This window comes from Ammospiza caudacuta, chromosome 8 (assembly GCF_027887145.1).
Source record: "Ammospiza caudacuta isolate bAmmCau1 chromosome 8, bAmmCau1.pri, whole genome shotgun sequence".
NCBI lineage: Eukaryota > Metazoa > Chordata > Aves > Passeriformes > Passerellidae > Ammospiza > Ammospiza caudacuta.
In genome coordinates, this window is record NC_080600.1 from 33,494,280 (window position 1) to 33,521,756 (window position 27,477).

The 27,477-nt window shown below is 42.0% G+C and overlaps 1 protein-coding gene across 1 annotated transcript in view; it reads left to right on the plus strand.

The window, feature by feature from the left end:
* PDIA5 (protein disulfide isomerase family A member 5) overlaps window positions 1-27,477 on the plus strand; it is a 98,170-nt gene that overhangs the window by 62,354 nt on the left and 8,339 nt on the right. The window contains exons 12-15 of the mRNA XM_058809476.1: window positions 4,000-4,070; window positions 5,379-5,542; window positions 8,202-8,332; window positions 23,088-23,158. Of these exons, the coding sequence (XP_058665459.1) occupies window positions 4,000-4,070; window positions 5,379-5,542; window positions 8,202-8,332; window positions 23,088-23,158 (437 nt within the window). The remainder of the gene's footprint in view (window positions 1-3,999; window positions 4,071-5,378; window positions 5,543-8,201; window positions 8,333-23,087; window positions 23,159-27,477) is intronic.

A 27,477-nucleotide genomic window follows, 5' to 3' on the forward strand; every position in this document is an offset into this window, starting at 1 on the left:
ATTTCCTTGGAAAAAGAGTTGCCTGGTATGTTTGTGAGACTTTCCTTTGTCCATGTGCTGCTCACCCTTTCACTTCAGCATTGCTCTGTCCACACTTGGCCTTTGCCTCTACATTTGCATATGGTCACACTCTGCAGAGGACAAAGTGCTGAGCAAGTGTTGTCCTCTGCCCTGCAGTGGGACCCTGGAGGGAGGTGACTTGTCTGCACTGAGATGACATGGGGACCTTTGATCACCATTGTTTGGGGGTGCAGCTGAGCTAAGCTGTGTGACAGTAACTGCAAAAAAGGAAGGAGCTGCTTATCTGCCCATCTACACAGTGCAAATGAGAAGATTGAGGGATTGCAAATAAAGGAAAGCAGAATTCTTACTTCATTTAGACATCTGTTTTAAAAATGGTTAGCAGGGGTGTGTACCAGCTGTCCTAGCACTGATTGTTGTAAGTTTTGACTTCTTTTCCCTGTCTTGTAACACTTCCTTTTTGCTTATCTGTGTGCTCTTTTCTATGTGAGCCTTGGCCCTAGCAACCTGGGCTCTTTTTGTGCAGGAGGAGCAAGATGAGGTGTTAGAGGTCCGAGGAGTTGTCCTGAACTGGTCAGCAGAAGCATGCACTGAACCTGGACTGGTTTCTGCTGCTGGATGGAGAGTAACTCTGTCCTGCACCCCCAGAGCAGCTGCTTGTCTTCTGCAAGAAGAGACTGAGGCTGTGGGAGTCCTCTTGGATGGAGCCTTGGGTGTTCCCACCAGCCGTGCCTCACAGAGGCTCAGAGGGTGGCAGTGCTGGAGCAGGCCCAGGCCATCCTTGTATTGAGTGCAGCCTTTCTTCTCCCCTGGGATTGAACTTCCCTTGCTTAGACTTTGAGTTTTAATGTCAGTAAGCCCTTAACAGGACAGTGCATCTCTAGAAGCACATCTGTCACAGGCGCTCACTGCAGACCTCTGGGCTCCTTCCATTGTCCCAGCAGCACACAGGAGCATCTGGGCCTGTAGGGTTGTTATTTTCCACACTCCTTTTATAAACAGAAAGCATCTAAAACTAGAGGAGCTTAGCACAGAGGGATGAAGCTGCTGCTGAACAACCTAATGTAGCAATCAAAGGAGAGGTAGTGACCTTGGAATTAATTTAAATAACTTTCAATTGGCCTCAAACATTTAATGGCAATCTTCACAGGATTATTCAAAGATAGGATAAATAATCATAGGAGAGATTAATTGGTTTGCAGTTTGTAGGTCTGATTTGTAATTCATATCTCCCCTTTTCTGCAATGGTAGGTGAAAGTAGGCTGTAGCTCACAATAGCAAAATTCTCATGAAGACAGCCAGAAAAGCATTGTTTATTGTGGGAGAAGCTCTTAAAATTTGTTGTCCCTCCCTCAGGTTCAGTTTAATGTTGTGACTTTTTTCCAGGCTGATACAGCATGCTGTCCTCTGTCAGGGGTAGAACAAGCATTCACAATAAAGATTGGAAGATTTCAGTTTGCATTTAAGTGCCTTTTAAAGATCTGATGTTGCTTCCCTTTATTTTAAGCCTGAGTGAGTTAGCTTTGTGGCAGTCAGTAATGCTGTGTCTGTGTGATTTCATGAAAGAGCATGGAACAGTGACATTTCATGGTCTGGATATCTTCATCCAAAATATTACTTACAAGATCTTCAGATGCTTTGGGTATTTTTTCATTTCCTGGGCAAAATGTGCCTGTGTTACTGGTTTGGGTTTTTTTCCCCCTCTGCATGGCTTTTTGAAAACTCTGGTTTTTAATGCCTTTGGTTGATCAGATCTAATTAATGATTGTAATATAATTGGAATATAGTGTAGATTATGTGGATACTGTAGCTAGAACACAGTATGAACCTTGCTGTGGCTAAGGGACACACTGTGTAAATCCCATCAAGGTGAAGTTAGCCCTGCAGAAAATCACTGTTTGTACAAATTTAAGCTACCTAATTCAGAAAGGTTCCCAGGTATCTGAACTGGGAGTTGAGATGCCCTTTGGTTAAAAGTGAGGAAGAGCGCAAAATGAATTCAGTTCCCTGCTCCTAAGAGGAGAAATAAATCAAATTGGGCAGGTGTCAGAGGGATCTGTCAGCGCCTTACACAAAGCCATATGCCTGCAAGTTTTCTGTGGGTGGCAAATAAATCATTTTCCAGCCTCTTTTGTGCTTTTAAACAAGATAAGGAGTGCTGAAACAGTAACTCTTCCTCAGCCTGTCCCAGCTTCTTCCTGAATTCTCCTGTGAAGCTGTCGCATCAGGTTCCCAGCATTCTCACACCATGGTGTAAAATTAAAGCAAAGCTCTCTCCACCAGCTGAGCTCCCCTTGTTCTCCTGCTCCTACCACAATACTGTTTTTTCCTTAAAAGAATGGCATGGGGCTCTTTAGTGCTGTGGTCTCTGTGCAGATGACTAAGTGCTATGGACTGTAGCTGGTGTTTGAACAGGAGCTGCTCTGAGATCAACTGCTTTGGTATTTGCTGTAATTCTTAGGTGGGATTTGCATTTGTTGTTCAAATGTTCCATAAACATGCCCTGAAAGTGTTCCATGGTGTGCTGTGGTGGCTGAAGCTCTGTTTGCTCTGGTGAAGTTACTTACACCTGGTACTGCTGCTTGGCTGCAAACACTTAGGCTATATAAAACATGCTTGTCTGGTTGAGTTCAGGCCCAGATTTGTGTCTGCTGGCTTCAGCCATCATCCCATCAGGAGGAAACAAAGCAGCACTGAGGTTCAGAGGCTTTGGTTTATTTTCTTTTGGACAATGGTGTAAAAATAGCCCCAGCCTGTTACCTGAACACCTCAGAGTCAGCTTTTGCTGGCATGCATTGAAACACATTTCTAGCCATATCTTCTGATACAACTTCCAAAAGCTCAGCACAGTCTGGGTTTTCAAGTGCCCCTTCCAACAATAACAGCTCAGGAAAGTGAGCTGGCAGCTGTTGCAGAGGGGAGGGAGAGGTGCAGCAAGGCAGTGCACGGGATCACAGCGCTCTGGGGCTGTGCCAGCACCTTGCCCCAGCTGCCTGCACTCCAGTCAGACCTGAGCCTCACCTGCTGGGTGTTTACCCCAGCCCCTCTGTCCCTGTGCACTGTCCCAGGGGGGCTGCCATTGTGCCAGTCCCTTGGGGACGGGGCAGGGGCTGTCACTGAGGCCCAGCAGCGCACTGGAGGTGCCCAAGCGTGGCAGGATCCTCACGTGGGCCTGAAAGTTCAGCCTGCCTGCAAGCAACTACACCAGCTGAAAGCAATTTAATTTACACCCTAATACTTTATTCCAAGTCTGCTTTTCTCGCTCATACATTCATTTTACTTTATTGTAATGTCAGCACTTAGCAGTGAAGTAATGGCAGATCTCAGGAGAACTTCGCACAAGCGAGAAAGCACCATTATCTCAGTTTTACAGATCCTGCTTATGTTGGGAACATATGTGGTGGTGTAATTACACTGATGTGATTAAATCAGTGCAAATACTTCCTAGAAGGACATGCTGCACCATGTAAAGCAGGGCTTATTATCAGTGCAGTTGAATTCAAATTATATTACTCTATTAAGCTGTGCTAGTGTAAGCCTCCACTGAAAGTCACAAAGTCATGTGAGGAGCTGTGTTGCTTCTTTTTAAAGCAGATAAAGATTTGGCAACTGAAATGGGTGAGGTTGTGCTTTGCCCAAGAGCATGATAGAAGCAATGGGCTTGACAAATGTTTATAGTACTTTTTGTAAGGAAAGAGGTGTGGGTGTGAAAGCAGGGATATAATAATAATAATAATAATAATAATAATAATAATAATAATAATAATAATAATAGTATTTAAATTCTTTGTTTAAACTGTTGTGGTCATTTTGGAAAAAATCCTATATCATACTAAGGCTTTACAAATGTATTAAGTAAAATGCATACAAAATTCTAGTAGATCTTTATTACATGGTTTTGGATTTTGGTAATGGCTGAATGGGTCAATGAATAACCATGGTGTATACAACTTAATTATATTTTTTTTATTTTGGCAGGGTGTGGGCACTGTAAGAAAATGAAGCCAGAATATGAGAAGGCTGCAGAGTTTCTCCATGTAACCAGTGATGTAAGCTAATTTCCTTTATTATATCCTTCAAATAATCAGTAATAAATAACTAGAGTAATAAAAGTGACTTTTCTCCCTACAACAAATTCAGCTGTTCTCATCCTCCCACGGGACCCTTCAAAATGTGCTTCCAAAGTACAGTCTCATCGCTGATGCATGAGCCCTGCCAAAGTCTGAGAAAGAACATTCTGTCTTGAATGAAAACAAAATCGAAAAATGTTTATGTATTCTACTGTAGGCCTTATACATAATATGATCAAATCCAAAAATGGATTTTTTTCCTCTTACTTAAAGACATTGAATGTGAAAAAACATAGGCTTTTATTTATGAATTAGATTTGGAAAAAAACAAAAGGGGTTGATCCCTGTTTCAAATACACCGTTTTTAATGGTTGCACCACTCCATTAGCTTCATCATAAGTGCTCCATCAGCATGGCTGGAGAAGAGAGATCCAATAATACAAGTATTAGTGTTATTGATTCAGTCTCATGCTGTGTATGCCATGCAGGAGGAGAAGTAGAATTGGTCTCCCCCATATTTTAAGCATCTTCTGTGGAGACATCTAAAGTTCCTTTATTGCTGTTGGAGAGGGAGGAGATGAGAAAAACAAAGATTCAATGAATCACACTTTAAAAATGCCTATTCCTCTGTGTCTCTAAAGGTGGTCCATGAAAAGATACCCACAAGTTTGGGAAAGATGAATTTGCCTTAAAGTAAACTTACCTTTAGCAGTGCTTGTTTCTTCTGGGAGAAACAGGGATATGTGGGAGGAAATGCAGTTTCTGGGAATGGCTCTTAAGCATTATAGAGTGAATTATATAAAGACAATCCATCAGAAATGGGAGGGGAACAGGTAAGACTCTGGTAACATTTAGTCCATAGTATGTCCCCTTCTGGTTTTGCATCTGTTCTCTCTGTCTTTCTGTATGTCTGTGCACAAAATCACAGCATTAAACATGTTGGAAAAGACCATTAAAATCAAGTCCAGCCTATGACCAAGCACCACCATGTCAACTAGACCATGGCACTGAGTGCCACATCCAGTCTTTCCTTAAACACCTCCAGGGATGGTGTCTCCACCATCTGCCTGGCCACCCATTCCAATGTCTAATCACTGTTTAGATGAAAAAATTCTTACTCATGTCCAGCCCAAGCCCCTGGCACAGCTTAAGACTATGTCCTCTTGTTCTAGAGGCAGCAAAGGCAACTAGAGCATGAGTGATTGCCCCCAAGCCTGGTGTGTCCTGCTGAAGGGGTGTTTGTGTGTGTATGTGGCTGGGATTTACAGGAGGTGATCTCTCTTTCAGAGTCCGGGTGTCCTTGCAGCAGTTGATGCTACTGTCAACAAGGCTCTGGCAGAAAGATATCACATCTCAGGGTTTCCTACTTTGAAGTATTTTAAGGATGGAGAGGAGAAATACACTCTGCCACACCTCAGAACAAAGAAGAAGATCATTGAATGGCTGCAGAAGTAAGTTTTGAGGGTTTTAAGATAGTATTTGGGTTCCTGGTTAGTGACTCCTGCAAATGGCTTTGACGAGGAACTAAGCAGAGTTTCAACACTGCCTAAATCCCTTGCTAACAAAATTACACTGAATTCCAGTATTCCAACCCAAAGAAGCATGTATGTTAATTATGGTTTCTAATACACCAAATCCTTTATTTGCCATGGGGTTTTTCATAGCTGCCCTGGTATTTCTTTCCCAAACTAAACATTTTTCAAATATACCTTAAGCCTTTCCATGGAGAAGGAATAGCAATGGCTCTGAAAAATAAACAGAACATTTGTTGTTCCCTCTTTATACAAAGCAGCAGATTCCAGTGTTAGTAACTGAATTTCTACAGTTGTACTTTTCTCTTTCCAGCATTTCAGAGCCAATGCCTAGAATTCCACCCACGTGAGGCTGAAGGAAAGCCAGTGAGACCAACAAAACCAGCACCTTTGAGTGCACTAACCAACTTTTCTGGGTGGCGTGCAGAAATATGCAGAATTAAGTTTGATATGAAAATGATGACAATAATTCCATTTCAAAATAAATTGCTGGGAGAATTCTCTCTTTAAGTATGTATTATATATGCATGTATGTAAAAGTATGCATATATATATATAAAATATGCATTTTCTTTAGGTACTGTAAGCCTCATGTATTTTCTGCATTAGTCAAGGGGAAGAAAACCTGCCAGAGTTTTGTGAATATTTTAGTCATTTAACTAGTTGGCATGAGGAATGTAATCTTTATTTTCCCCCTTTTATTTGGTGGGGGAAGAGGCTGTGTGGGCTTCTCTTCTCTTCTCTTCTCTTCTCTTCTCTTCTCTTCTCTTCTCTTCTCTTCTCTTCTCTTCTCTTCTCTTCTCTTCTCTTCTCTCTTTACATCTCTGACTGCTTCAAAGCAGGTAGTGGATATGGTCTGGCAGTATTGTTGTAGCATGTTGAGGAGCTTTATCTGTATTTTACTTTTAGACATGGTACTCCCTTGGCCTCCCTGCCCACAGAGGCTCCAGGCTGCTGTATCTGTATTGTACATGAAGTCATTGTCCTCATTTCACTGCTTTGCTCAACTCTTTTGAGCACTGTGCACTTTGTGGTGAGTTAAACAGTCAGGCTGATGCTGCCTGTACCAGCAGGTGAATATGCAGTGAGGAACAGGAAAGTGGTGTTAATTCTTCTGGATCCTGCTGTGGCTCTTGAAGACTTTTGTCTGCAGCCTCAGCTAGTCAGCAGTACAGGTGAAGCCCAGACAACTTTTCTTCTGCTCTTGGCTCCTGGATGTTCTCCCAGCTAGAGATGCAGTAGAATAACATCCTTGTTTTCTGACAGGGATAGAACTGACACAGCTGCACTGAAGCTGGTGGAAATAGGGATGCATCTGGGGTGCACGCTGGTGGTAAAAGTACAGCCTGTGGAGACCTGTCTCAATGGGTGCTTGCAGCCATGCAGGTTTTGGCTGTGGTTCCTCTCTGGTGATTGTGCTGCCACACCAGGCTGTTACCAGTTGCTGGGTAGCTTATTCCAGGTCAGTGTGGAAAATTTTGTGTGAGAGTAAAGTCCCACCTCTGTAACTGTAATCAGTGATAGCTCACAACAACTGTGTTCATGGAGGAATTCAGCTAAAGGACACACTGTGTAACTCTTCTTTCTCTGAAACACATCTATGTCTTTCTTTAAAAACTGGAAAATCAGTAATGATGGAAATACAATGAATGTCCACCAAGTGACGTTGAGAAGGACTTTAAAAATTGAGTTTTTCTCCACTTGGTTTTTATGTACCTGATACAACTTAAAATGGTGTCATTGAAAGTGTCAGGAAAGTCTGAAAAGCTAATTTATTACCAAGGCGACATACGAAGGTCTTTATACCGTGGCACCATTCTGATGATTTTATATAAAGTAATCACTATCTAAGATACAGCAGGAATGAATTTAATGAGTCTGAGAGAGGTCTGTGAACTAGTGAATAGCAGAATTTTTGTTAGAGACACTCTAGGTGTGCAGGATTGCTCTGATCTAGCCAGTATGTGCAGTCATAATTGAAACCTGACATTCTCTTTACCAAAGTAAACTATTCTGGTTCAGTCATCCCCAGTATTCCAAGTGGAACAATGCTGATTTTTGCATCCTGGCTTTAATATCTGAATTCTAGAGAAGGTCATGAAATTCTTTACAGAAGTTTGCATGATAGGGATAAAGAGTACAAAAAGGATATTTGAATGGAAGCTGCTGTCCTATATCAATTGCCTTTTAATTCCACCTGCTTGCTGTTCTTCTCAGTTCAAGGCTGTGGATGATACAGTGATGTGCATCAATGTTTTTACCACCCAGGTGTTGGATGCAAGGTAGAAAGTCTTTATTTGACATTTCTACTCATATGCCTGACTACAGTCACTTAAATTATATTTTAATTATTTTAAATTATATTTTAAATTATCTGAGTTCCAGAAATTAACTTTCATCTTTTTTTTTTTTGCTATTGCCTGGTTTTGGAAATATTGAGTATGTCTTTCTACTGCGCAGACATCTTGAAGGATTTTTCACATCAGTTACCTCATGCTAATTATGACCAGGACAATGCTGTCCCTTTATCTGCTTCCAGAAACATTTTCAAACCAATTTCATTGTCTTGCTTTTCTAGTCCTGAAGCACCACCTCCACCTGAGCCTGCATGGGAAGAAAAACAGACCAGTGTTATCCACCTGGCAGGAGAAGACTTCAGGGAGTCATTGAAGAAGAAGAAGCACACCCTTGTCATGTTCTATGCACCATGTGAGTAAATAACCTCTCTATGAGGATGGGTTTTATAAGCCCTACATTTACCATGAAATCCTGAATTAATTCCCTTGCTGTCCCCAGATTTTTAAGGGTAAAGAGCTGATTCTGAATATAAGTGCATGGGAACGTTATTGGCACCATCATTTCTATCTTTATAAGTGGAAACAAAACAGTATATAATGGGTATATTATTTAATGCAGACACCAAAGCAGGCAGCAAAACAAAAACAAAACAGATTTATTTTCCTCGGCTGCATTTTATGGTCCATATAACAAAATGTGATCCTTTATAGTAGCACAGTGGACATGGAGAGCCTGATTCATTAATGCAGCACTTCAGTGGTGAAATCAATACAGTAGTGTAGGAGGAATCAGTCCACGAGGTGTAGAACAAATTTTGATGGAATAAATTTTGTCTGTAATAAATATGCATTTAAGTGTCCACTGGGGCTAGGGACATAGCTTCCTCCTCCCAGATTTTTTTGCATGCATCACATAATCACTTTGGTTTTGAAGCTCCTGAGAATATTTCTAGAGAAGTTTAGAATCAGGCCTTTTATAAATAAGGGGAATGAGAGGGACCTCTTCTGTTTTCTGTGCTGTCCCAGAGACAGGCAAACTAGGTACAAGTTCTTAGCTTTTGAGGGGCTTATCAAAGGGAGAAGATAATCCAGGCATTTCATATTAGATACTATTAATGTGCCTTTATGCCCCCATGACTCATCGCCCCCTGATACAAAAAACAATTATTCCAAATCACACGGCCAGCAATTAATGGATAACCTTCAGATAAACAGCTACCAAGTTGTTCCCATTAAAGCAAAGGTATTTTCCATAAAGAGAGAAAAGGTCCTTAATGTTTAATCAGGCAGCCCCTTATTTTGCTTTTCTGTTAGAGAATTAAACATGAATGCTTTGGGGCTCATATGAAGGGATGTGGGAGAAAGCAGGGGTGCAGTTCAGGAGGGAGATTTCTGGAAGGTTGTAAAAGAAAACGGAAGGGGACATAATCCCTTTTCCAGTCCAGTTCCCACCACCTATTGACTAAAAATTGCTCATGTGCCAGGAATTTCTGATTCATGGACCTCAGCTGGTTAAGAGCACATTGTAATTTTAAAATCAAATGATTGCCCATGAAATGGTAAGATTTAGGAGTTCACTGTCTCTCGAGTTCTCTTTACCCGATTAGTGACTTTCTGCATAAGAGGGATTTATTTCACCTTTGGTTTTTAGCTGCATCTTTTTAAGATTCTTGATCCTTTTTAAAGCCACATTTAAAGCAAAGACTCTATGTGTGATGAGTATGCAGCTCCCAGGGTTGAAAGCATGAGGGGTGCTTTTTGTCATTTGACTTCCACCCTTACTTTAGGAGGGGTGAGTAAAGATCAGCCTGGCCCTTTCTATATGAGCAGGCTGTAAAAACAAGGCTTGTGTGATGTAAAAGTGTTGGGTGCTTTGAGGCTGCACTTGAGACACATTTTTGCACTGTTTTTGACACAGTGCTGCAGGAGACACCTATGTACAGGACAGAGGGGTGTTAACTGGAACCCAGTCTGGCCTTCCTGTGACTCCTAAGGCAGTGTTGCTGTTGTGGTGTCAGTACGTGGGTCATGCACAGTTTCTGATTTGTCAGATTTGTTCTCTAAATGTGGAAGTGTCTGTGAGCAAAGCACAAAGCAGGCACACAGAGGGAGTGCAGGAAGCCTGCTCTTTGTTGGGTGCAGGGGAAAGTACCAGATCAGTATTTTAAATCTCCATTTTCTATGAAAGAAACATTAATACAGTAAAATAATTACATTTATTAAAAACACTATATATTTTCAGCTTTTGTGCAGTGATAATGTGCTTCCTGTTAAATTTTATAGATTAGCTTTTGTTTACCATCTTCTCAGTCTTGAGACTTCTTGAAGTTTACATTGCCAATTAATCTTAACTTGCTTATTTTAGTGCAGAAGGAACACTGCTAAAATTTCAAGGTCCCATTACCTCAAATAATTTTCTTTTTCTATTCAAATCCACATCTTAGGTCAGGGCAGACTCACAGTATGCTATTCCATTCATTTGTGACTCTGTGGCAGTATTTGTTACACTTACACATATGCTGAGATATTTTAGGATTGGGGGGGTGTGTATACATGCCTATCTAAAATATGTTTATATATAAATATTTATGCTAAGAAATGTATCTCTCATCTGCCATTAGAATTTAAAGCAGAAAATTGAGTATTCTGACCTTTGTCAAGCTTTGAGCTAGAGTGACAAACCTTTAGGCAAAGGCCACAGATTTTTATCTTAGATGCAAATTAAAATGAAATCTGGCTTTCCTGTGGCAGCTTCCAGTCCAGATTACTTAATATGTATAGGAGAGCCACCAATGTGCTGCTGTGCTGATAACTCAGGGCTGAGCTGAGCAGGGCTTTAATGGTACTGAGCAGTGCTTCACAGTGATTTAGCTCTGGAGGAGAAGGCTGCTACATCCCCGTGGAAAAGATAGGGAGCTCATTACTCTGTCTCCTGGAACATGGGTGAAGCATAAACATAAAGGTTATTCTGCATGGCTGTGGACTATTTTAATGACTGAGAATCAGAATCAAGACTCTGGAATTACTGGGGGAAAAAGTCCACTCCTGTGGGCTTGACATCACAGAGGTCTTGATTTCACGTTCCCTTTCCTGCATGCTGGCATCTGTGTGTGCTGCAGTGACTGATTGGGGGCAGGAGGCAGGAATAGGGGCAGGTTCCCAATACTGACTTGGGAAAAAGTGCCTGCTGCAGAAAACCCAGTGCTGCTTGTGCCAGTAATGACCTGAGACCAGATCTTCATCCAGATGTCCTTTGGGTAGGTCTATACCATGCCACACTGGCACGTGTTAGAGCTACTTAGGGATAGGACTTGGGGCAGGCTGCTGGCATCTGTGCTGCACAGCATCTGGCCCAGCTCTTCTCTGAACCCTTGTGCAGCTCTTGTGAAGATGTAATTGTCATCCCACTCATGTACCTTTAAGTTCAAAATGCCTAAAATAAGAGGAATACAATGGTACCATCTGCAAAAGGGAAGCATGAAGCCTCAGATGTGTGTGGGGACTGCTGTGAGGGGTTGGGGGAGTATTTGAAAGCAGCAGGATTGATGCACCAGCACTTGAGAAGCTTTTGGAGAGAGTTTATAGGACTTGTGTCTGTATTTTTTTCATAATCCAGTCTTTGGACTACTGGATTCCATCAGCTACTTCAGGTTTGCTTTTATAACTGGCTTTGTCCAGAAATGGGGAAAGGAGGCAACTACTCTTGAGTATGGTTTGGTGTGCACATGGAGCCTGGTACATGGGTGATCAGGATTTAGGGGATGCAGACTGTGTTGGGAAGTGAGACAAATGGACCAGAGCAGGCAGACTGCAGTGCTGAACCAGCCAGGGTCAGGGGGGCAGTGGCTGCAGGTCTGAACCTGCACCCAGAGCTTGGTTCAACACTTGCAGCACTAAAGTGAGGTGTCCTGGACTGACCTGTTTGCCTCTTCTGGCATCAGCACCCTGACCTTTCTTTCTTCTTTCTCTTATGTCCTCCGTGTTTATAAAGCTTATCTGGATGTGTTTTATCTGCATTTTTACTTTTATGTGCTCTCTCCACTCCGTTATTCCAGATAATTGAGATTTGACTTTGACAATGCATTAAATTTTAACCTCCTACTACTGTGGCACTGAAAACTGTGCAAAATAGAAGCAGTTGGTTGTGATTAGTTGTTAGAATCACAAAGGGTAACAAAAGTTCCAGTAAATAATGTCTTTGTGGTTGGAGATGTTTTTTCTGCATTACTCAAACAAATTATGGGGAAAAAAAGAATGATTGAAGGCTAGGTAAGACTTCTCTGTAGTGCCCAGGGACACTGAGGCAAAGGGCTCAAATTGAAACACAGGAAAGTTTGCATAACCATTTAGAGGAAGTGGTGGGTTTTTTACTGTGGTTGTGGTTGAATACTTGAACAAGATGACCCAAGAGGCTTCATCCATGGAAATATTCAATCCCAGCTGGAGACAGTGCTGGGCAACCTGCTGAAGTTGAGCCTGTTTTGAGCAAGGCAGTTAGACTAGATGATCTCCCAAAGTTCCTTCCAACACAGCAATGCTGTATTTCTAGGAATAGCTATACTGGAGTTTGAGATACACAGTGGGTTTTTATTTGGTTTGGGGTTTGGTTTTGCAAATTGTGATTTAGGTTGTTTTTCCCCCTTCTCATCCAGTTTTGATTTTCTCTAAACAGGAAAGGCTTCATAACACCACTTGCTGATTCTTGTGCAGAAACAGAAAATGTCCACTTTCGAGTTACAAGAACATAATTTTTTGGTTGAAATTGCTGCTTCCAAAGAGACTACAAATGAATCAACTGTATCAGAAACGAATTATATATAATAGATCAATCATTAACAGGTCCAAATGATGGGGGGAAGGGCACTCTGGTTTGAGATCAGTCACTTTAAATGGCAGGAATCAGCACTTATCAAATTCATTCAGTTTTTACCTTCAGTGTCAAAACACGAGTTAATCAGCCCTTTTAAAGAATAAAGACTTTCAGCAGCAATGGGAAGTAGTTGGGGGCAAGTGCTCCCTTTTAATGGTTCATAAGGGGGGGCAGTTGCCAATGTTATTGACTTGCCAAATGGCCTCTATTTGTGGGACTCAATAGGGTTCATAGAATGGATATTTTTAATAAATGCTTTGCTGGGAGCTGATTTCCAGTTCTGTGTTCAGCCATGAAACTTTCACTTCAATAGAAACTAATTTCATCAGCTGGAAAAGGTTATTTTCTGGTGAAGCCTGACCCACAGAGGTACTGAGAGAACACCCAGAAGTAAACCATCCTGAGGATGGTTTTAATGAAGTGGTTTTGGATGGAGCAAGTGGCTGTACTGCTGCAAGAGGATGTGTAGTTAGAGATATCAGCCTCTTTGGTTCTTCACTTACACCTTTTTGTAGGGTGTAGGGTTCTTCACTTACACTTTTTGTAGGGTTTTTCTTTCAGTGCTGGAAGAAGGGAATAAAGGTGCCTAATTTGTGTTGCATCTGATAAAGTCCAGGAAGACTTTAGGGAGCTTTTGGAGCCATTAAAAGGCTGTGTGTTGATCTAAGGTTTTTGTGGGAGATGGAACCTGGTTCTGATGTAAAACAAAGAGAGTAAAGCAGGAATATTGACTTCATTGCTGTCTGATGGGTCAACTACTGGCCACCATTAAAAAGTAAGCGGGAAATCAGGTATGACTTTGCTCAGCAGTAAGAAATCAGACAGGGATCTGACCAAATGAGCTGTGCCCATCCCTCTGTGTTTCATCAAGAGCCCATACAATGCTGAGAGCTAAGCAAGCCTGCATTCATTTTACCCACAGTTTGTTCAAGATTTTAATTATTCTGTATCCTGGTCTGCTCCTTCTCTGTGTTTTCACAACAGAAACTGCTTGGTTTCTTCTGTCCAAGTTATGCATCAGGGAATGTCCAATGACAAGAAGCACTTGGCTGAGAGTCCTTGCCAGGGTGGGTCACACTGTGGACACAGAGGGGCTCATGGCTTTGAGCTGTTAATGCTGACAGCCAGGAGGGCAGAGTGCTCCTCCCTCCCTGGGACCCAAGCTGTCATCAAAAACCTCTTCTGAAGGAAGCCCTAGAGTTTCCTTTTCATCCTTCCTGATTTTGGAGGAAGCTTGGCCAAGGCTGGTTGCACCATATCTCAGCCTTTGCACAGGCAGTTTTGGGGAGTTAATGCTGTGTTTTGGTTAAGCTGCATTGCTGTAGAAAAACATGGCAAATTCTGTTGGCTGTGAGGCCTCAGCCTGTGGCTGCTGGGCCTGAGATGAGCAGTCTGGGTCACTGCTGGGTCACTCAGCAGACTTGGGTGACATTGTTCTGTGTGAAGTATGCACAGAGAGGGAGAACATACATGACAATTGAGTTTATGAGTTCAGATGTGTGGAGCAAAGCAGCAGCACAGATTAATTTGGTGTCCCACAATGGCCTCAGACTGGCTCCCACCAAGAGGTTTTCCTGTCACTTGCAAGTACATCCTGTTAAGTTTTGATTAGGAGGCTGTATCAAAGAGCCTGAACAAAATGTGCATGTTTATAAATGAAGCTTAAGCTATCAAAAAATTATTAAAAACATGCTGAACAGAAAGAATCCCTTTCGAGGCAAAAAACCTTGCAGGAAGGATTTTCTGGCTGTTGACTGAGCGAGGCAATGTCTGGACCCTCTGATAATGAGGCTGTAAGTCCTGTGTGGGCTGGCACTGCAGAATTTTGATGTTAGCTCTGCCACTAACTGCTTTCCCTCCTGCATCAGTGGTGCTCTTGTTACAGGTGCATTACCGAGGTGTGCTCCTTTCGGTGTAAGTAGTGCTGATGCCACAGAGCCCCTTAACAGGCTGGGTTTGATAAAGGATGAATTCACAGAGTGGTCTCTGCAGTCAGGCTGGCAGAGCTGCTCTTAGCCCCATTGTTTGTGCCGAGGAGATTAATTAGTGCCGAGAGAATGGTTTGAGCTGCCCTTCCCCAGACTGTGCATAACCACACAAAGTGCTCGCAGTGGCTGTGGTGGAGTGGTGACAGTAAACTAAAAATTGTTGGGGTGATCCAGCTCCTCTTGTTTTGTAACCCTAAAATGTTACAGCTGCTTGATTTGGTGTGCAGAATATTGCCTGTATATAAACAGCTCCAGCTCGTGAGAAGGGAAGAGGAGGGAGGTGCATGCCTTGCTCCGTGGAATTCTCTCCTCACAGACACACAGCTATGTTGGTGCAGTGTCACTGTGGGCATATTAGGAGATTATGAACATGCCCCCCATCCTTATGCACTGTCACGAAACCCATTTCCAGTAAGACAAATGCTTTTTTCGTGGTGTGTAACGTTGTGACAGGAGCTCCTTTTAAGCATCAGTGCAGCTGAAATTCCGGTGCTCTGCTGGCTGCTGCTAACTCAGCAGCATGTCTTCAATTAGTGGTGTCCACTGGCATGTCAAATGGCAAAACTATTTCATTTGCTCTATGACTGTGTTTGCAGTTAACCAGGGCTGATGCTGGCTTGGTTAACTGCTGCTGCCAGCTTTGTTCGAGCTACACAGGCCAGTGGCACAGTGGAAAATGCAGGTCTGCTGGAACTGGCACAAAGGTATGGTTTGGGTGTAATTGTTGACCTTTATACCCTTTCTGTCCAGAGGTGACTTGCTGTATAGCTTTCCAACTCAAAGGATTTCTTGTTGCCAAATGCTGAGTGCTGGCATGTCATTTGTATTTCACTGCAGTCAGTCATATCCTTGTTTTTTGTAGTGGATGAAATCGTCCAGGAGTTTTGTGCTGAGTCTTTTTACTCTCCTCACTTCTGCAATTTGACCTGTTCTGATGACTTTGTTGCTGTTGCAGTTGTTCATATCTCATGGCTATGGTTTCCCAATAACTTGGGTTTTGTATGTTTTGTCTCATTTGTATACCTCCAAGGTGTTACAAAATAAGAGTTCAGATAGCTTGGGAAAAACTCAACAAAATCTACCAGCAGGCTGTGAAATTTGGAGTAGTTTACCTGTTGTTAAGAGTAGTCAGACAAGGCTTGGTTCACCTGATGCTTAACTGAAAACCTCATAACATTTTTCAAATCAAAGGACATGTCACCCTCTTTCAATTACTCATGTCTTAGAGATATGATTATTCTGTGGTGTCAGGTCATGTCATCAAGTGATCTTTGGGTCCAGATAAGCAATAAAAAGCCCTCCAGTTCTCTACTGGTAAAACAAAGTGAATTAACCTTTCAGTTTCATCTCCAAATGCCTTTCTCAAATCTGCCTGTGGATTCAATAACTCCTGTAGCCACACAAATTGCATTGGTTTAAGCAGTATACCCTTTTCCAGCTCTTATCTGTGCAATTACTGTCTGTGGCCTGTCTTTCCTTGATTGACCAAGTAATATTCTGGTTTTAATTCTAGTTAATCGCTTGGAACTCTTGGAGTGGAAACAGGCTTTGCTTGGCTCTGTGGTGTGCGAGCTCCCGGGCTGGCTTTGATAGCTGTGCAGAGCTGCTGCTTGCACTTGCTTAGAATTGTAGTCATTTAAAAGCCAGTAACAGAGGGCACTATCTACCCCTGTTATTTAAACGGTGATGATTTCAAGCAGAGATGGGGAATTGGAAAGTCATTCTGTGCTCTGCACTTTGCACGCTGAGGGCTCCATCCTGCCACGTGCTGAGCCCTCCGAGGTCCTGATGGTTTCACAGCTGAGCAAATGGAGTCAGCACCTTGCAGCCTGGCTCCCTGTCAGGCAGGATTGTGAACCCTGAGAGTCACTTAACCTCTTCCTGACTCTGTTTAACCTTGGATGTAATGACAGAGGGGGATAATCACGTCTGTCTCTCTTAGGAGCAATTTGAAGGGTAATTAATTGATATTAGTTAAAGCATTTGAGATCACCCGTTGAGAGGCACTAAAGGAAGCCGGGGGCTGAGGGGGGAGCAGAGCCCTTTCTCATGCTGAGGGTAGAGCACAGACAGCACAAATGCCACGGTCTCACAAATCACTGGGCTCTGAAGATCTCCTCTAAGGAGTTGGCCAGGACTTTGTTATGAAAGTACTGACAGTTTAAGTTAGTGTATTTAATATGAAAGCAGTCTGCATTAAAATGTGTGCATGTTTAAACTCTCTCCTTAGAAAAACCCTCATGTAAAATATATGCACACCACTTTGTGACTTTATTTATCAGAATTTTATTACATATGAGATGCTAAAAGCACGCACGGCAACAACACATGTAGGGTTATAAATCATTATGTGTTACTGATAGGCAAAAGGTATAAGGGTGTGCTTTCTGAAGGCAAAATGCCCAGTCAGTGCTGCTGCAGTGTTCTAGTTGGGATGCTCAGGTTGGGGTTGGCAGGGGCTCTCGTCCTTGCCTGACGCACGGGCAGTGCTGGCTCCTGCAGCCCCGGCCGCTCGGAGATGGAGCCACGAGCACAGCCAGCCCATGGCACTGCTGAGCACCTCAGCTCAGCCATGCACGCCAAGGACAGCTGTCTTCTGATCAGGTACAGAGCCACTGTGTGAAACCAGCTCTTTTACAAAACCATTTCCTTTCAGACTAAAATTTACTAGTGATGGGGAATGTGAATTTCCATCTAAATTTGACTGGCTTCAGCATGCAACCAGCTCTGGAGCTTACTCAGCCTTTGGCGCCCAGCTTGAATAGCTTGTTATAATGAAATTTAGAGACTGACTTTTCTCAATTTCTATCATTTCTTAATCTTTGGGTTTAAGCTGTTGACACACTGAGCTTCCTGAGTCCCTTTGCCATGAAACACGTCTTTCAGTTCTGTTGTTTTTCTTACGGGTCTTCTGAATCCCCTCCAGTTTGAACTCATTGTTGATTTGTGGGCCCAGAACTGCAAACAGCACTTCAGAGGTGCCAGGCATAGAGGCCCCCGCCACATCTGCTTACAATTTTAACTTATCTATTCAGTGAAGTTCATTTTGACAACTCCATAATTTTCTTTCAAAGCTGTATTGCTAGCATTGTTTGGATTTTTTTGCTTCTAATACATTTAAAGCCCCTTATATACTTAAAACATCATTATTACTTCTGCTGACTGTAGGTACTGCTTTGATGTCCATTTGCTTGCTTTATATATTTTGTACAAATTGTTAGCTTTTGATTTATATTCATTAAAAAACAGCTTCACCTTTCTTCTATGTGCTATGCTAATACAGCTTCCTCTCTTCTAAGGAAACTGAATTAACCTTGTACTGTTCAGCTGTAGAGAGGTTATATTATATCACTGGGCTTTGTAGTTTCAAATTAAACAAAGCATGAAGTAACTTAACTTAAAGAATGTTTTTTCGTATTTAAACAAGTAGAAACCTGTGGTTTTGGAAAGAGGACTTGATTCCTTTAGGCAGTTCTGAAAATTTGCCACAATTTTATTTTAAATGTAATGAGGTGACTGTTGTACAACAGGGTGCATCTGTTTCATGCACTACTCTTGAGACATCTTTAGCATTGCCATCTGGTCCTAATACCTTTGTGCACTGAAGTTTTAAGAATCTCTAAAGTTTTACTTTTGACTCACTATCATCTCTAAGCAATTCATTGGTTTAAAAAAAGAAGCCCTGTTCAATGAAAAATTTTCCATTTGAACACGATAAAGACATGTAGGTTATTCACTAGATTGTTCCAGTGCTTTGAAACCCTCTTTGCATCCCTTCTGCATCCCATGGGATCCTGCAATTATGGAAAATGTTTTTATGGGTATTATTATGTCTGAAAAATTATCAAATTGCTACCACATCATATCAATTTTGTGTCATTCTTACTGTACCTGAAAAATGGATTTATATTATTTTTCTTAGTCTCCTTTTTGTTTAAAACCCAAAAAATCAGTTCTCAAGGTGATGTGAGCACATAGTTACATTTTCTATTACCCCATGTGCTATCTTTGTTTTGCATCATGTAACAAATGTGTTGCGGCATCATTTTGGAAAACACATCCAACTCAACCCTGCAGTTCTTTTTCACAGTCCTCAAAGCAGTATTTCCACAAGAATGAAGTTCCAGCCCCTTTCTGTGCCCACACCAGTGCTGGCTCCTTGGGTCTTTCCTCAAAGATACCCTGAGAAGGTGCTGTACCTTGAGGCTGTTCCTGCTATCAGTGAATCCATTCTGTGGAAAACAGGCTGGGTTATATATTTTCCATCACTTCATTTCCCTAAAGACCCAGTAGCTTTCCTTTAAATGCCTCTCTAATTAGAGGAGATTTAATCTGACTCCCTCTCCCCTCAGTGATAATGGCTCTGAGTGAAGCCTGCTTGCTTGCTTGCTTGATTTCCCTCGTCTGCTGTTCATCAGCCATTCCTCTTGAATTTTTCCCACAGAAACCATATTTCTCATGTACTGGCTCAGTTGAGAACTACTTGGTTTTCAAGGTGAGGAATATGATGGTGCCTGCTGTGACTGTACCACATCTCCTACCAACTTTACAACATGAATGGTGGAGAAAAACCTTGTAGAAAATACTGGGTTTGTGTACATTTTTAAATTTGTAGTACAAGGGCAAAAAGAACTTCAGAACTCCTCAGCTGCAGCTGTTTGGGACCTGTGATTTAAGCAGGCAGCCCCTGTGCCCCAGCAGGTCAGGGGGAGCAGATGCCACCAGGGACTGTATGGGGAGTCCTCCAGAGAGCCAAATTCTGAGCACAGAGCCGAGTGCCTGACTAGAGCTCTGTTAAAGCTGTATTGTTTGCTGATTGTGAGCAGGGAATGGCCTCAGCACATGCTATGGCATGTGCCTGAGATGTCAAGCTCTCTTGTTTTCCTACCAGGTGATGCAACTGTGTTTCTACAGTAGGAAATGGAGTTATCTTGAGATGTGCAGGAATGATTAGAGGTTTTCAGTGCCAGTACTGGGATCCTGTGGAAAGGTTGGATATTTCAGGAGCAGGTTTTTTTCACATTTCTCAAGTCAGGCACAGGAAATTACTGTTAAGTTCACATCTGCTCTTAACCCTGTTGAGATCAAATTTGACACTGTTGTAAAAATGAAAAAAGAAAATTGTTAAAGCAAAGCCCTGCATCTGTGTTAGAAGGCTCTGCTCCCAGAAGTGCTGCTTTTCAGTGCTGCTCAGTTAAAAAGTCTACTTCTTGTCCTTGCAGGAAGTCTGTGTGCTTACCATAGGATCCAAATTATTAAACTAAAATGAATTTTCCAACTTGTTTAGTCCATAGTGACTGAGAAGGGGCAGGACCTTTTGGTTCTTGACACCTTACCCACACCTTCATATGCCAGCAGTTTAATCTCTTTCCACTGCAGCCCATCTGAAAATTCCTTTGTAAGGAAGCTGCACACTTCCTATCCTCATGTACTGTGCTCAGTACATTTCCTTTCCTTGCACTTTCGAATCTAGAAGATAGTGTTAACACTTAAAATAAATGTGTGATAGTGGGTGTGAAGAGGGAATGGGGAGAACAAGTTTTCCGTCTGTCAAAATGAAGACATCAACCTCTGCTTTTATTTTTTTTGGCATGTGTGCTTTAAATAGAATGACTGGGTTGGGTGACTTCCAAATGTTTGCTGCATTTGGCAATCCTTCTAAGTTGTAACAGATGAAGTTCTGCTGTTCCATATGATGTGCTCCTTCCCCCTTTTTCAGTGACTCCTTGAAACTCCTTGGGAATTCAGTGTAGCATTCACATCTGTTCCGTGGATGGATGTCCAAGGCTAACAAAATGCCTACTGGACTTGGAGGCAGCTCTGCCAAAAGCCATATGGTTGTGTTTTAGTTTTGTGAGCACAGTGCAGTAAAGAAAGGAGGTTGGGCCAAGGGAGAAGTGAAGGGAGGAGGGATGGAGCTTCAGATGGGTAAATGAAGGTAACTTCTCATGATTTGGTATTGCATTTGGTATTTTTGTGTGGAAGAATGTGCTTGTTATTTGTGTTCTCATTTTCATGCAGAATGTGGCTCATAAAGAGCTCTTACCTGCTACAACTTCTCTAGGGGCTTTGAGAGAGGCCTTACTGTCCTGAGATATCTTTTATTGAGGGTTTACAAGATGTTCTTGGGTGAAACCTAAATTTCAAACTCAAGATCATAAGCAAAAAGGGGAACCTGAAAGGTTAAAGTTTTTAAGAGCCTTTATGTTTTAGTGTAACAGTTGGAAGTGCTTTCCAGAAAAAGTGCAGCATGTAGTTAAGAACAAGTGTTCCTGTTTTAGAGGTGCCTGATTTTTATCCATTTTTTGTTTCTGAAATTCTTTTTAGATGTCGTCACCAGTTCTGATTTATTTGTGTAGAGCAGTGTTAACAAGGCAACTGAGGCAATCCCCCCACAGTACAGGAAATTAAGCAAGATTTGTTCAGATGCAGGTTTGACCTGCAGGCTCTTCAGTATCAGGCAGACAGGCCAGACAAGTGCTAAGAGAGAAAATAGGTCACCAAAGTGGGCTGATGGACGTGGGAGCAGCCTGAAACCGTAGCTTCCTCCTCCTCTTTCTTCTCTTCTTCCTCCTCCTCCTTTTCTTTCATGACCATTTTCTTCCAGGCAAATGCAGAACAACTCAACAAGGTTAATAGTTTGCAAGCTGTAGAACACTGTACTGTCTCCCACTGAAACACAGCTGCCATCGTGCTGCATAATAGTTTGAAGTCATTAAATGGATTTACAGAAGTGCCTCAGTTTCCCAGGAAACATCCCCTTGACTTTCTGGTATTCTTAGCTACTGCACAGACTCTCAGTGTATTTACACAGGTGTGTCACTGCAGTGCTTTCAGAATCCTATTCTGAAGAAAGAAATGCTCTAAAATTCAAAGCAGTGCATGTAAGCAGTGAAGTTATATTTTGGTGAAATGGAAGGGGTATTCAGCCTTTCCTTTGTGGAAAGGAGTGTGCAGTGTTTATGCACAGATACTATTTTTCTTGTGAAAGAGATAGTATTTTTCAGCTGAAAGAGTGAGCATAGCTTAGGAGGGTGGCTGCAAGTCTCCTCAGAGGGCATTTGTTCACTCCTGATTTTAAAGTAACACAGACATTTGTTCATCATGTAAAATACTGGTAAACAACAGTAGCATAAGCTGTAATTGGTGCTTCTGAGCAACTCATTTGGGATTTTTCTGTTCCTACCCAGAAATAATAGCAAGATGGACACCTTTGCCAGCATTACACAGGCTTGACTGAAGTGTGTCCATTCTTCTCTTAATGTGCATCTAAGCAAAAAATAGTGTCTTGAGTCTTTGCTTGGGATCAACCTTTGTGCTGGGTTTGAAAAAAAGTAATTTATTACACATATGCAGGTACTTTCCTTTTCAAAGGCTTACAGTATAGTAATGATGTTTTGAGAGGATTTTGGATTATTCATAGACAATAATTTGTAGACATTGGTTCTGAATTGAGAGCACTCATATCTGAACCTTGAATCAAGATAGCAGTTCTGATTTCCTTTCTGTGACTTCTGAAATGTTTGAGTCAAATCAGTGTGTATTTAAGCACGGGATTAGCTGGCCTTTTGTTCAGTGCTGCAGTGGTACAAAGAATATCATCCCATCTCCCATGCAAAGCTCTAGGGTTCCTGTGTGCAGTGTCTGTAAAACTCTTCAGAGGTTGCCCAGCTGTGGTGAACAGCAGGAAGGTCTCCAGGAAAGCCAGCAGCAGTCACCCTAACCTGGGACTGGACATCTGCTCTCCATCCATGAAAGATGTCTGGCCTATTGCACTTGCTTCTCTTCCCCTCCCTTATGTTCCCAATGGCTTGGCTTTAACACAGGCCTTTTCCAAATACTTATAAATGCTCCCAGCAATTTCCTTTCCAGCTTCCAGCCTCCTGTTCCCAGCTGTGCTGTCTTTATTCCCATGCCCAATTGTAGCCAGTATGTGTGGCAACAGCAGTAAAAACCTACCTGGCAATACCAGGAGGTACAGAGCAGGGCAAAGGTCTGTCTGTGGCTGGTGCTCTGGAAGTGCCCTTAGGGGACTGGTGATGGAGAAAAGCCCCTGCACTGTGGCCCCTATTACAGGATGCTGAATAAACCTGCACCCAAATTCCTTGAAGTCACAGGGATCTTAAACATGTGCTTACTTTTGTGTAGCTGACACACATTTTGTCCTGCTCATTCCAGAACTGGAGAGCTCCTGTTTAGAGCGATTTTTAATTCAGATTTTTCACTGACTCACCTTGTGTCTTGAGTTTGTCCCAGTATCTTTCCTACAACTAAAATTTATGATGTCTTTTTCTTCCTGTGTCAAACAGGGTGTCCTCACTGTAAAAATGCCATTCCACATTTCACAACTGCTGCTGAAGTCTTTAAAGAAGATCGCAAGGTAACTTGCTGTTAATTTTTTCTGTGATATTTAAGAATATTTTCCATAATTTGTACTTTATAGGCTTTGCTTATTGATAAGGTAATAGGTTTGTAGATAAAATTGCTGTTACACTAAAAGAAATGTATCTGCATCATAGGGGTTTTATCTTTTATGGTCAAATTGAGTTATACTGCCAACCTGTTCTGTTTTCCCTAATTTGCTGTGTTTTATGTTTAAGTCTTTGTATGAAACACAATTCTTTCTCATTGGGGGATTAAATAAATATAATTAATATAATCTCCATTCCCCTTCAACTTTTATCAGCTATTGGGGTGCATGTAGAGAAACCACAAGTTGTGTGATAGTCATGAGGCCCTCAATCACATAACTAACTAATTCTTGCTTGCATAGCACAAAATACAATATATTTCTGTAAACTGGCTGACTTGAGCCCAGGATGCTCTTCTAGGACCCTGGTGCTTCAGCCTTGAAAATGCATTCAATGGCTGAATCACACTGGATAATTTCCTTGCATCAGCTGAACCACTTTTTCACTGAGCACATGGAGATCTAGGATTAAAAAAAATCAAAAAAACACTTGAGCCTCTGGATTTAACCAGGTAACTAGCTAGGAACCTGTTTGATATCTTTCAGTATTTCATTCTGATCTCTGAATTTGTTCCACCTACACAATTGCTTTGTGTTTAGGTGTGGCAAGAAAAAGATTGGGTAATTTAATATGGAAATTGCCCTCTACACCTTCCTCAGGATGGGAAACGAAGAGGAAGATGCTGAGCTCTTCTCCCTGGAATCCAGTGACAGGACATGTGGGAATAATTCAGAGCTGTGCCAGGGGAGGTTCTGACTGTATAGTAGGAGACACTTCTTCACCAAGAGGGTGAACAGTCCCTGGAAGAAGCTTCCTTAGAGAGCTGGTCAGTGCCCTGAGCCTGTCAGCCTGTCAGTGTTTAAGGACATTTGGACAACATCTTAACAACAGGCTTTAACTTTTGGTCAGCTCTGAATTGGTCAGGCCGCTGGAGTAGATAATCCTTGTAGGTCCTATTCAGCTGAAATAGTTTATCCTATTCTGTGTTCTAAATGAAGAGGTAATTTTGTAACAGCTGTACTCCATAACAGAAGAATTTTTGTAATTTTTTTCTTTTCCTGTCATCTGTTCTGTAACTCACAGAGAATGCATCAGATTGACAAGAAACAAATCATTCTTGTATCACTGACTGCATAAATTAGTCCATCACTTCTGCCCTCTGGCACACAGAAGATTCATAGGCATGCAGCTTTTAGTTCTACTACTGCTGTAAATGAGTTTGCTCAGATGCCTTTTGGTTACTTCTTTGTTTCCAAGATCTCTGAGAAAGTATCCTTGTTTTCCCACTTTTCTGGTAGTTCCAAACGAAGCCTCTCTTTCCGAAACTCATTAAAATTTCAGTCAGAGGAGCTGAAACAAATGTACCAAACAATGTGAGACTTGCTTATTAGAGCCCCAGGATGTATTAACAAGCAACCAGAATCATGCCACAGTTAGCTGGCCAGGGTGGTGGTGGGAAGTGCAGGCCTGGGAAGCTTTTCCTTCAGAGTGCAGGTTATGAAAGGACTCCAGGAGCAGAGCAGTGATTGACGGTTGCAACTCTTGACTTCAGTTTAAGGCTGGAGTGGGGAGATATAAAATGTAATCAATTGGAACAGGAGAGCCAGGAGGGAATATTAAGGCTGGTACAGTTTTAAAGAGGTGTGTGCAGTTAGGGAGAATGGTGTTATTCCACCCCAATGACTTATGAAAGTGCCAGGGGTTGATTATGTTGGGAGCCCCTATTTAATTGTGTACAGCTATAACCTGCCAAGGTGCTTCCTGCTGCCAGTTTGTGGAAAAGAAAACAAACCTGTTTTAGACTTTAGAAGAGCACATCGCTATTCCCAGAAGCAGCACAGTTTTCATATTCCTGTGTTTCAAACTGGACTGAGCCTTCAAACTAATTTGTAGTTCTGTAGGGTTTCAAACCAGTAAAATCACTGCTTAAGAGAAAGGAAGTATCTATTCTTTCAAAAACAGGGCAAGATTACTAATTTTCATTTTAAGTAGTAGATTCTTTTCACTACTTCATTTCTATAGTAGTGTCCTTTTTTTCCCCCCCTGGAGAAAGTTTTTCACTTAACAGAGTATTTTTGCATATATCTTCTTCTTAAAAGAAGGGTCTTTTAATTAAACATTTAATCCTGCAGAAGCCAAAGAACAATCAAAAACATTCCAGCCTTGAATTGGTTATAGATGGTATCTTAAAAGGTATCCTTTGGGAGACTTTGAGTCTTTACATTGGAATTTTGAAGATGAGCAGAGCTTGAAGCTGTTAAGTACGTGTCTCTTGGTTTTGGCGCTGAAGCCCCTCTCCCCTGGGGCTGTGTGTAATGCTCTGTACTTTTTCATCATCTGCACTGCTGGAGTTGGAGTTTAAAAATGCACTGCTTGGAACATTGGCCCCAAATGTCAGCTCTCATTGGCCACATCACTGCTGGTGGTTTTAGCCAGAGTCCCCAGCCTGCTCGCTGGCCTGGGGCAATCCTGTGGCTGCTGCAAAACACGGCTCGGGCTGAGACCAATAAACCAGAGCCTTCAGTCTTCCCATCTTCCTGGAGAAATCCAGTGCCAGTAGGGCCAGATCAGTGGAGAGGCTACTCCTATGGCAGTGAGCATATTGTTTCAGTTATTTAAAAGGAAAAAAAAAGGTGGAAAAACAAAAGCCATCTGGAGCATTCTTGGCTTGGGACGCTGTGGCTTTGGCATGCAGCTGCCAGGGAAAAGCCCATGGCCAGTGCCCCACAGCTCAAGTTCTGGCAGTGACCAATGAACATCAGAAAATGCAAATGTGAGGGCTGTCACTTAGCTGAACAGATTGAAGAGCAGGAAGGCATGTTCAGTAACTGCTCCACAGTCTCTCCTGAAAACTAAATCTTTAAAAAATCTGCATTCTACCTTTTGGCTGATCCCAAAGTCAGCTTGAAGGAACTGATTTGTGGTGTTCCAGTTTGGATTTGCTGAAGGAAAGCTCTTGACTCTTCAAGGCCTCTCCTCTGACAGCCCTGCAAAGGAGCTGCTTTTTGACCAGTCTTCCCATTTTCACAGGAGGCTGTTCCTATACAAATGCATTGACCCAAATCCCAGCACCACAGCTGGGTTCCAGTGAGTTCCCACGGAAACAGCTGTGGCAGCAATTGCTGGAAAGGGGGCAGCAAATGGGGTGAGCTGGGTGTTAGTGGGTCAGTCAGCACTAAAACTGGTGGGTCCCCAATGTGTATTGTGAATCACAGTTTAAAATTATTATACCAACCAAATGACTGTACAGAGTTATCCAAATGAGATAATATTTTAGTTTGGCAAGGAATTTGATTCCTGTTTGCTTAAAAAGCCTGTGCTGAATTTCTTTTTAATTAGACTCATTAAATATGGTGATGTTAGCACTGTGCATCATGTTGTACTAATGGATGTTCCCTTTGCAAATAGGCCTGCTTTGAGAGCAGCTGATGAACTGCACCTCCTGTAATGATGCCATGCCACACCAGGGCAACTCATAATGAATCTCCCATTTGCAAGGCCTTTCACTTTGAGAGCAGTAGCTGAATTGAAGCAAGCTTTAGCAGACCAGTCCCTAACTGCTGTTGGGGTCCAGAACAGCTGATATAAATAGAAACCTATGGAGTAATCATAGGGAAGAATGCACATCTGTCTTATTTACAGGTGCTTTCAAGATATTTGGCAACAACAGACTTTTTTACTAGTAAACAGGTAATTGTCATCTGAAATTGATTCTACTTTTAAAATGTTGTTTGGAAACATTTATTTCCATGCTGCAACTTTGTTTTTACTTTTTTAAAGCTTATCAAATATCATTCCTCTCTCAAATCAATATTCAGTTAGCTATTCACTTCAATTTTCATAACAAAAGTCAATATTAGCTCTAGCAGAGATTTATTTTCTTGAATCAATAAACCACTGTGTGGAAGTACATATTTTAACAGGAGAGCAGCTAGGATTGCAGGGGGTTATTTTTACTGGATCATCATGTGTGGACTGGGAGGCAAACTGTTAAAAAGAAAGCTTTAAGAACAGAAAGGAGGAGTTGCCTGGAAGGTCAAGGGATCCCACTTTCAATTTTCTACACATCTGTTTGAACTGCTCAGTGTAATTGTGTTTCTTACCTGTAAGATCCCTCTAAAGCAAAAAGTTGTTTCATAAATCTGTTGGAAGGGAACTGTGATTTCTGATGTATGATTAGATTATGCTGCCAGTACTTAATTTTTCTTCTAACACTTAGTAACAAAAT